Here is a 12078-nt window from a genome sequence, read left to right on the forward strand (position 1 = left end):
TAAAAATCACACGATGACTCATAATGTGTTCACGAATATAATCGGAGTATTTACGTGGATGGCCAAATAATAAGGTCGTCCGATAAGGCCAAATGATTTCACCCGAGCTGTCAAAATGATTTCAAATTTGTGTTAATCGTGTGAAAACGTAAACAAAAACATGTTGACAGTTTGGGGTATTTTCTTCCAAAATGGACGATAATATTAGGTTCATACTTATTGGGCCATGGTTTATTAGCATTTGAATCAATTTAGCCATGTTTTACTGTCTTAATTTTTATTGGTTATGACAAATAGCAAAGCAATGTAAAAACGTGAAAATGTAAAATGAGATTAACAAAACGAAAAACGCAACGATTATGAAACCAAAAATGATGACATTTTTTTTTCGTTGCAAAATGTAATAATGAGAGAACGCGAAATGACACCGACAGACATTTATTTTATCAAAATAATAACAATAAATTTTAATAACAATACAATACTGAAGATATAAACTAGCCTATCATCTCAACAACAAATACGATATAAATATTTTCTTAAAGTAAACATTCAAAAATAACCGCCTAAATCCCCACTACGTTTGTCAAATACAACACTACGGATGAAAAAGAAGAAGAAGCTGAATTTGTTTTGCACAACAAATGAGTAGAGGAGCACATCATCATCCCCAACAACATACATATGAACGACAAGAGAGCGACATCAGCAAGTGGGAGAGATTTCTCTCTCTAGAGGAGACCCCCCAACAAAAACAAAAAAAGAAAGAAAGCATTTCAATTGTGACAGGTCTTTCGTTCGTTGTGTTGATAAGAAGTTACTATGAGAGAGAAGATTGTACGGACGGATGAGAGGGAGCCGTCAAGGGAATAGAGTTTGTTTTTGTGCGGAGTGCTGCTGGAGGGGAGGAATTAGTAAAGAGCACACACAACATACCAAGAAATACAAATTGTGGAAAAATGTATAAAAGAGCTGGCCAAGCACAAATGGAATTCTGACAGCAGTAGTGGCAAGCCAAGTCATTAGTCGTTATTTTACTTGTGTTCGGCGGAGTCGTAGTTGAGTAGTAGTGAGCGGCTGAAGAAGCAACTATTCGTGCGTTCGTTCCTCTGTGTATGGGCAATAATTCTGACATTTTGTTTTTAATTTTGTGTGGTGAGGAGTTCACTCTTCTTTAGACGTCCCCCCGCCGCTCTACGTTTAGTCGCCAGTTTAGTTTATAATCAACTTCAATGCCCTTTGACGACGGTTGTCTTTTTTTGCGGTGCGAGCATCATTGTTGATGACAATTCTTGTGTGAAGAAGAAGAAGCAGCAAAATGCAAGTGTAATAAAAGCATATATTAAACAAAACAAAAATAAAATATAACAGCAGCAAAAGAGAAAAAACAAGTGAAACCCTAATTGGAGAAAGGTGTTTGCTGTTCCATTAATAATAATAAAAAACAACAACAACGTCAACATCAACCAAACAAAAATAAAAAATATAAAGAAAACATACAAACAAACTAAACTTTATACTATATAAACAAAAGCAACAGCATCGAAAAGAAACAAGAATCTCCAAAATAATTCAACAAATCAAACAATCATTTTTTTTTAACCGGGCCATCAACACATTTATCCAACAGATGTTTTTTTGTATTTATTAACAACAAATAACCAAATTGAACTGTCACTGGACCAGTAGTGCTGTAGTACGACAAAATATTTCCCATCAAAAAATATTGTTCGGAATTTTGTAAATTCAACGAAGAAAAAAAAAACGGCAGAACATTTATTGTTTTGTATGTAAAGCGTGTTAGATATAGCGTGTTTGTGTTTGTTCGTGTGTATGCTGCTGGCTGTGTATAATTTACATACATATATACCCGTCGTCGTCTGAGATCATTCATTACTTGGCTTGCTGTGTTACTAGAATAGCTGCGAGAGGGATTATCAAAGAAAGGAGGGAACGTGGCAGTTTTTTTTTGTACCAATCGACTACAAAACACCACCAGAAACTTTTAAATCTTTTTTTGTTTTAAATTTACACATATAAAGATAAAGGTAATTATAATAATGGGTATTAAATGCAAAAAAATACATTTACCTCCCTCTCTTCCTCTCCAACATAAGGAGGGAAACTCATTAAAAACTTTTCAAAAAAAAAATAATAAGTGAATTGTAGTATGCGGAAACAACAACAACGATAGCAAAAGTGTTTGTTGTGTTTCCTCCTTTCATGGTCATAGATTGGTTGCATTTTTTGTTTATTTATTTTGTGTGCGCGCGGGGTATATTATTCTATGTGATATTCCATCATATATAAAACTCTTAACACCAACTGTATTTAAACAACCCAAACACAGCAAAAACTTGCCGATTATTTTATTTTTTGTGTGAAACCAGCAGCATAGCTTGGAATCTTAATGAATTTAGTTGTTGTTGTTGTTTCTTAGATCCCCCATTTTCTTTTATTATTTTTTCTTATATTTGTATTGCCTATTGTTTTATTGCGTACTATTTGTTCAATGTCTTCTTTATCAATTTCTAGAGTAAAACATGGGACTCGATGAGAATCAATTCTTTCCAGAATTATTTTAAACTTTAAAATTCTAAACTATGCTGTCTGGGATTTGCTAGATTTTATTTAAATTGCGATAGAAGGCTAAAATTATACAAAACTATGTTTGTTTTTCAGCGGAAGGCCTAAAGACAATAAAATTTCAATATATACAGAAGCTTCACAAAAGAGGTTTTGCTAGAAAATTTCAATTTTTTTCGAATGGGCCCTTACAAAAATAACAATCGATGTCTTTGGACCTTCATGTATTTGGACCCCTTTAAAAGTCGAAAACGACCAATTATCAGAATTTGTTGATTTAAATTATTATACCCTTCACCACACTGTAGTAGAGGATATTATGTCTTTGTGCATATGTTTGTAACAGCAAAAGGAGACCTGAGTTGATTTATGCATGTCCGTCCGTCTGTCCATGTATTTTTGTGAACAAAGTGCAGTTTGCATTTATAATCCGATTTGAATGAAAATTGGCACAGCTCATTTATTTGGCCCCAGAACGAACCCTATTGAAATTGGGAAAAATCGGTTCAAATTTAGATATAGCCCCCAGGTAAGGTAAATGGTGCACCAACGTCCCTATACATATATCTTTCGGCTTGCACGAAATTTGACATAGCGTACTGAATTAAGACTAGAATGACGTACGTGATGTTTCGTGAAAATCAGTTCAGATTTAGATATAGCTCCCATATATATGTTCGTCCGATTTAAGGAAAAGGCATTGCGTACTGAATTGAGTCTATAATGATGTGTTTTAAGTTTCGTGAAAATCGGTTCAGATTTAAATATAACTCCCATATATATATTCGTCCGATTTAATAGAAATTGCGCACCAAAGTTCTTATATATCTTTCGTTCAAGTTCAATGTTATTTCGAATAGGCGACATCTGTTAGGAGACTATGTTAAATATACCCAAAGTGATGAAGGGTATCATATAGACGGCCCAGTTCGACTTTGCTATTTTCCATATTTGTTTGAATGAATTTGACGATTTGTAGGATGTTAATTATCTTCAATAATGCAAATCGAAGGAACTCAAATTAATTCAAAATATGGTGTATGATTTACAAATACTAAAGATCAAGGATTCTCTCATGATTATTTAATATATTATTTATTTGTTGGAGATATGGTCACAAAATCGATTAATAATTTCAGAAGTAAATTAATTTAAATTCATATCCGATTTCAAAGGAGTAAGAGATTCTGACTCTGACAATGAAAGCCACTTCACATATGGCGAAGAACTAATATTCGGTCCGAGTCATTCATTTTATTAATTCTGAATATGGTGATTATAAATATCAAGCTGCGATGAAGGTGGAATATATGAACAAGTGACGAAAAATTTAAATTTACCCAATTCAATGGATATGCCGACAAATTCTATATCAGTTAAATGATTTACATAAGTTAGTGGAGAAATATTTGGCATCAACTGCGTCCTGATCGCACTAATCCGATCTTTTTTAAATATTTGATATTTTGAACTTAGAATTTCATTATTAAGCAAGCAGAGATGTTTGAAGCTAAGTTTCAGAAAATACTATAATATTATAATCAAAACCAAGGTTTTCAGTATATAAACGAATTAAATTTACATTCTAATAGCAAATAGTAAGAAGAAATCCCGTTACTAATGGTCTTTGGGAAGATTGTGGAATTATACCAGTTGAAGCCACGGAAGCAGCCACTGAAGACGCATTAGATAAAGGAAGTGATAACTATTGTATTCCATGAGTAGTTTTCTCCAGCCTGGGGATAGCAGCACTCATAGTTTTAGGGTCTTTTCGAACGTTCGTTCGTATTTTAAAATGTTTAGGTATCGACCTTTAGAGCCTAAATCTACAATCCCCTTTATATTTAAACATGACAATTTGGAAATGTCATTGATCTTACGTGCACTAAGCTGAAATTGCCAAAACTGTTCGAAATAATAAATTTAAAAAAAAAACATGCATTTTTAAATCCAAAAACAAACAACAATGTCCTTTAGGCAGCAGCAAACTAACAATATTAAAAATTCATTAGGTCAACGTTAATTAAAACATAAAAGATGTATATAAATTATTGTATAAATTTATTTATATACATATTTGAATATATATCAACAACAAAAAGTCCCGTGATAAAACATTATGTGTCATATTAAGGCATTTATTAGCCGTCTTCCCGGAAAAGCAATAAAATTATAAATTTACAATAATAAAACATTTAAATTTAATTAGCGATTTAAATAAATTAGAGACGATAACATCCATCAATATCTGATTAAATCACGCGCCATTATGTTGAGTGGTATGGGGTTAGTGGTAATAAAATATTGTGATTTTTAAAAAAGGGGACAAATGGACCTTTACATGAATTTTAATAAAATGCAATTTTGGAAACATTTCCTATACTAAAATCACAAGTTGACAACTTAATACACTTCTCACTGAAGAACTGAAGGTATTTTTTTCATAGTTGAACTACAGGTTGTCCACAATAAATTTTAAGCATTTTTTGAGAATATTTTTTTTCATAACAATGCAGTAGTCATATTCTTAAAAAAAAGCTCTTAAACATCTTGTAAAAAAATCGATTTTTTTTAAGAAAAGATTTTGGTCCTTCTGAAGTTGGTAAATATAAAATTTTCTGGAATATGAGCTATTAATCGTCATGAAAATCAGTTGTAGTTCTTCATGAAAAGGGTCGTGTGGTCTTCTTGAGTAACTGCTACTACTTTTCTTATGAAACTGTATGGATCCTCTTCTCCAGGCATTATTTTCATAAAAAAAAGCTAAAATTATCTATTTTTGAGGCTCTTTAATAGAGAGTTTTAACCTCCTCCCTAAAGTTTAACATTCATGGATTATATAAATACATATACACATTTAAAATTATTTATAAAAAAATAATTTGTTGACAAATTTACGAAAGAAACTAAAACTTTTTTCTCTTTTTTGCTTTCAGAACTCGAAACCACCGAAAAAAATAAATAAAAATTAAATTAAAAAAAAAAAAAAAAACAAAATAAATCACCAACATGCTACCAAATTACGGTCCAGTAACACAAGCCCTTTTGGGCACCCTCCTAACATGGGGCCTCACAGCTTTGGGTGCATCATGTGTGGTCTTTGTACGCGGTAATCAACGCAAATCTTTAGATGCCGCCTTAGGTTTTGCTGCCGGTGTTATGGTGGCCGCCGCTTTCTGGTCTCTCCTTAAGCCGGCAATTGAAATGGCAGAAACCTCAAATCTGTATGGCGTCTATGCTTTCCTACCGGTATCGGGTGGTTTCCTATTGGGTGCCATCTTTGTTTATGGTTGTGATAAATTAATGTCTTATCTCGGTTTGAATTCAAACGATATGATGTTGCAAATGACTCAAACAAAGGATAAAGCCGATATTGCCATCGATGATAAGAAAAATGGTCATGGAAGCGGCATGGAAGCAGCCAAAAGTATGGATAGCTTCTCCGATTGTCTGAGTGTACAGCATAGCCATTCGGAGCCGAGACGCCGCAAGAAGCCTAGCGTTGATATTGAACGTACAAATACTACATATGTAACAGATGCCGAAAAGGCCGCCCAACAGGCGGCTGGTGCCCAATGGAAGCGTATTATGTTGCTGGTTGTGGCCATCACTGTACACAACATACCCGAAGGTTTGGCCGTGGGTGTTAGTTTCGGTGCTGTGGGACAAAATAATGCCTCAACGTTCGAAGCTGCCCGTAATTTGGCCATTGGTATTGGTATACAAAATTTCCCCGAAGGTTTGGCTGTCAGTCTGCCCTTACATGCGGCCGGATTTAGTGTATTGCGTGCCTTATGGTATGGTCAGCTGTCAGGTATGGTCGAGCCCATTTTCGGTATATTGGGTGCAGTGGCTGTGACATTTGCCAATTTGATTTTACCCTATGCTTTGTCATTTGCTGCCGGTGCCATGATCTATATTGTTGCGGATGATATCTTGCCCGAGGCTCATGCCAGCGGTAATGGTAGCATTGCCACCTGGGGTACAATTGCCGGTTTCCTAATTATGATGTGTTTGGAAGTAACACTATCGTGATGTCTTTACAACTACTACGGTCGTCGTCGTCACTTAAATTACTGTTGTCGTCGTGTTGGTCGTTTCTATTGTTATAATTGTTGTTGTGAATCGGATGTGACGGAACAAGCTATTGCAGCAGTCAACGATGGCTTATTAGCAATTCCTAGAAAAGTTTTGCCTTTTGAAACTTTTCATCATTATGCAAAAATTATTTTATTATGCTATAATATTTAATTCATTATTTAAAAAAAGAAACTTTTATTTAAATATAGACGTAAATACAAATGATAAATGAAAAAGAACAACTAAAAAAAAAACCCAAAAAAGTAAAAAAAAAAATAATAAAAATTATGTGGAAATTGTATATCCATTTGTTTTTAGAAAACACATTCCCCTTTTATACAAAAAAAAAAAAAAAAAAACAAAAAAAAACAAAAAAAAGTGCCCAAATCAAGCATGGCTACTGTAAAGCTTAGTAAGAATTCCAAGCTAGATATAAAAACTAACAGAAGATTTTATTTGTTCCATAGTTAAAATATTTGTTCTCTAGTTCTGTCCCGCATACATAAGACGATTTTAAAAACAAATCAAATTTATAAAATTGTAAATAATTTATACAAACAAATTTAAAAAAAATCCAATGCAAAAAAAAAACAAAAAAAAATTGCTACTTTTCTTTACAAAACCAACCAAATTCATTCTAAAAAAATAATTAATAGAAAAATTATCCCGCTATATGTACTTATATTTCCACAATTTTTTTATAATGTCCCTTTATAGCTTGATTTTATTTTATTTTCCCTCTTAACTGTCAGCAGTATAAACAAAAAGTTAGCTTTCTTTTAAGATATTTTTTAATTGTTTTATTATTTTAAGGCTATTAACAGATAAAAACTCTATTATAAGCAAGAGACTTGTAATCCAAGTAATTGTAAATAATGATGATTAAGACTATATATTACATAAATGGATCACAACAAAAAAAGAACAAGCAAAATAAAAAATAAAAAAAAAATAAACAATAAAAAATGAAATAAAATAGATTTTAAAAATCTATTTTAGAAAAATTCTATATAATTAAAACAAAGAAAAAAATGTATTTTTATTTAACGTTAAACATTTTTTCTCAACAGTTTTCGAATAAAGGAATCTCTGTGTTACTTTCTGAAGACGAAATGGCAATCATCGCGGGAAATAGAGACACAAATGAGTTACAAAGAAGTACATTGGGACTTGTAGGGATTTATTTATTTATTTCATGATGAAATATATGGCCACACACGTACACTTTAATGTCCAGGTTGATGGGTTTTCAATTATTACTCCTAAACCAAGAGGTCCGATATCACAATCGATATAATAGATAGAACTCCATAGCCTAAAATAATTGTATTTCCAATGATTTTTTGGATGAGAAATTAAAAAATCGCTTTTACAAACATAAATTTAATGTGAAAAAACAATTTCGGTGCAAACAACCTTTTTTCGGAAAACTATGTATAACCCGCCTAACTCAAAAAACAATCAAAGGCCGTGAAACGGATGTCCAAAGGTTCCACCTGACGAACTAGTTACAATGATTGTCCCTCAAAGGGGGGCCATTAGTAAAAAGCCATTTTGTTGTCAGTTGGTCGATGCCCGAACTGCAGGGAGTGAGTCGTAACTCCAAGGGCAAGACAGGAGAAGTATTTTTGGGGAGGAACAAGGATTACGATTGGGAGAACTATATTGTCGTCTTTGATATTATGAAATTTGTAAACTATAAACTGCAGATAGGGTTTTCGGTTTCAAGTCGATTTATACATGTCCGTCAGTCCGTCCATCTGTAGATGTTAAATTGTAAACAAAGTACAGGTCGCATTTATAATCCGATTTGGATGGAGTTTGGCACAAGTCACTTATTTGACCCAAGGACGAACAATATTGAAATTGGGAAAAATCGGTTCAGATATAGATATAGCTCCCATATATATATTTCCGTCCGATTTTATGTTAATGGAGCACCAAAGCCCCCATATATCCTTCGATTTGCACGAAATTTGGCATAGCGTACTGAATTATGTATAGAATGATGTGTGTTAAGTTTCATGAAAACTGGTGAAGATTTAGATATAGCTCCCATATATATTTTCATCCGATTTCGTGTAAATGGTGCACACAAAGATAGGCCGATAAATACAAAATTTTGCACAACTTACTGAAGTTATGATAACCTAACGTGTGTAAAGTTTTGTTGAAATTGGTTCAGTTTTGGATAGAGCTCCTATATATATTTTCTCCCAATTTTAAGTAAATGATGCACTAAGATCTCAAAATGTGGCCGATATGCACAAAAAATACTGAAGTTAGTATAACCTAACTTGATAGAGAGGAAGAGCGTTTTAAATCAAACAAGCCAATAGATTTTAAATCAAAATTTTATACGATTTTCGTTATATGTTCAAACTATGGAAATCTGCTATACAACATCTAAAAACATATTTACCAACTAGTGGGTGTGACCAATCTTTAGAGCATTTGAAAATTAGTGTGATAACAAAACTATAAAAAAAAACTTATCGCTCTTGATTATAAATCAAAGAAGGGGAAAATAGTTAGTCATATAAAACGAATTAAAGCTAATTTTTTTTATTAGAGTAAAAAACAAATTTTGAACAAAAAATATGAATGAAATAATAAATATGATTTATAAAACATATTTTATATGGCAAATAAAAAATATGGTATTAAAAGCTGTTTTAAATCATAAATAAATATGATTTATAAAAATACATTTTAAGCAATAAAAAACAAATTTAAAACTATATACAATTTAAAAAGCATTTAAAATTTTTATAGCACCCAGAAAGGAAAGAAAGCATAAATTATCATTATGCGACTGTTAGTCTACATGTACGAACGCTAGCCAGACGTGCAGCCACAGCAAGCAACCAGCCTGCCTGCCTATCTTCCTTAACAATGGTATTGAAATAGCCGGTATCATAAATTTATACAATAAGCCCATGTAGCTTAGATCATGTCTTGTATTAATATATGAAAAAAAATTAAATATAAACGAAAACACAAGGTATGCAGAAAACAATCCAAATAATCTAGATTTTGAAGATAATAATCAAGAATCATCACAAATCTAGCAAAATACAACAGACACTGCATAGAAAGATGAAAAAAAGAAAAAAAATAGCAAAATATAGCTGTCTAAATCTGCACGTATATTTATGTTATTATCATCCTGTATATAGCCGCGTTGTGTGTTGTGTCGTGTGTAAACTTGTTATGAATGGCGATATGAATGACGCCAACCCAAGATGCCCTTTGATATGGCATACATTCATAATTTTATACAAAATACTGGGTCTGATAGATGTTCAGACTTGGATTTTTATCACGTATTCTTGGGAGTAGCTATAGCTTTGTTTTTGTTGTTTTGTTTTTATCACAAAGTGTAAATAAGTTATCACCACATTTCTTGTGCTGCTCTGCTCTGTAGTTGTTTTGTTTAATTTGATAAAGATACCGGCATAAATAGTAACAACAATTGCATTCGCATGTTGTTGTTGGTTCATATGTATATATTTGGTTCCTAAAATGTCTAGTAGCTGTTTACAAGCTATCGACCATGTATCAATTATTTTTGGAGGTAATATGTGAAATTGGAGATCAATCAGCAATACAATCAGTAGGTGTTCAATAAGCAAACTCTCTGTACAAAAATCTAATAATTTTTCTTCGGTTACAACCAAGACAGGGCTGAAATCAGGCTGGTTGTTGTTGTAACAGTTTGGCTGTCTCGTTTTCCCTGAAATAGTTTAATAATGTTAGCTTTTTATTTTAAACATGTGTCTACTATTGGTTTGTGGATGGATACGGCTGTTGGATGCGGGTTTGAATTTCGATGAAGTGTACATTTCAATTTTTTTTAATGTAAAATTTATTTATTTTTTCATGAATGGGAACCTAGCCACAAGGCCATGATCGGTTCCAAAAACCACTATACATCTATTTCTCAAAAATCTTAAACCTAACAATAGATTTATCTTAACATAAAATCATAAAAAAAAAAATAAGTATAAATAATTAATTTAAATTTATATATATGGTGGATGCGGAAATTTGTAGATGTTTTATGGGTTTATGTGTCGAGTGATGGGATTAATGGGAAGAGTTGTGTAGTTGTAAAATGTTAGGTTGGGAGCTGCAAAAAAAATTCGCCACTTCTACTGGCCTCCGTGGGCTGAACTAAACAGCAAAACAAAATAAATGGCCTGTATCATGCGGCCCCTGCCTACAATTGGGACAAATGTCTTCGATCATGCTGACCGCCGCTGGAGGTTGACAGTTAGGTATACGATAAGGGATAAGTAATTGAGCGTAAAAGTCGACTTTTAGATTTTTGCCTTTGACTAAAAAGTCGACTATTCGATCTTTAGATTTTGTCAAACCAGTTCAATATCGATTTTAGACTTTTAACGACTAATGCAAAATCGACTAAAATTTTTATTTTTTTATATGAATTGTTGTCAACAGATCCAAAAAGTTACGGAATTTGTAATTTTTAGGCAATTTGGGCTCGATCTGGAAAAGTCGACTTTTCGATTTCTTTAAAGATCAAACAAAAGTCGGCCCTGCCTACAACTGGGACAAATGTCTTCGATCCCGGCGACTGTCGCTTGATACACATACAGAGGATGACTGATCATCCTGACCGTATCTGAGCTAAGATAGTTCTGGCTCTTCTGGGCATGGTCTTCTCAGCTTCGGCTACCGCTATACGTTGACAGAGTATAGACTTTTCGATTTTTGCCTTTGACCAAAAAGTCGATTTTAGACTTTTCGAATTTTGCCTTTGGCTAAAAAGTCGTCTTTTCGATCTTTAGATTTTGTCAAACAAGTTTAAAACCGATTTTCGACTTTTAACAACTCATGAAAAATCGACTAAAATGTAAATTTTTTTATATGAATTATTTGGTCTGTTCCCGTACTGCAAGAATCTACTCGATTTTACTATTTTCTTCGATTTCATAAAGGAAAATTCGTTATCGTAAAAAGTAGTAGATTCTTGCAGTACGGGAACAGACCAATTGTCAACAAATCTAAAGACGACTCTGACTTTTAGACTTTGCAATACAAAAAGTCGATTTACTTATCCCTAGACACGATTTCGTAGATGATCATTGACAGATTGCTGCTCCATTGAGAATCGCTGAACGGACGATGTCCAAACTGGGACAGCGTAGTTGAGGACAAATCTACGTACAACTTTGTAAGTAGTCAAGACATCTTTGAGCACAATGTTACGCTTCTGGGCTTTTATTTTCTGCGCTGCGGCGTGCCTAAAGAATGTCAGGAGGCTATCAAAAAGGTGACTCCTAGTATTTTAGGATTTTGGACCGTTGGATTGATCCTTCTTCTGATCGGTATGTTTAGTTGCCGCTTTACCTCCTTTGTCCATGATCTGAATACAATAGTAGTTGA

General features: G+C 33.0%; 1 protein-coding gene across 1 annotated transcript; it reads left to right on the plus strand.

Moving 5' to 3' along the window:
- Positions 1-5584: 5584 nt before the first annotated feature.
- On the plus strand, positions 5585-6636 carry LOC133334752 (zinc transporter ZIP11). Its single transcript, XM_061543079.1, has one exon. It carries the CDS (start codon positions 5596-5598, stop codon positions 6619-6621), a length of 1026 nt encoding a protein of 341 aa, XP_061399063.1. The 5' UTR covers positions 5585-5595; the 3' UTR covers positions 6622-6636.
- Positions 6637-12078: the final 5442 nt, after the last annotated feature.

Source organism: Musca vetustissima, unplaced genomic scaffold (genome assembly GCF_032173495.1).
Source record: "Musca vetustissima isolate MV318-11 ecotype Yass unplaced genomic scaffold, APGP_CSIRO_Mvet_v1 utg71928, whole genome shotgun sequence".
Taxonomy (NCBI): Eukaryota; Metazoa; Arthropoda; class Insecta; order Diptera; family Muscidae; genus Musca; species Musca vetustissima.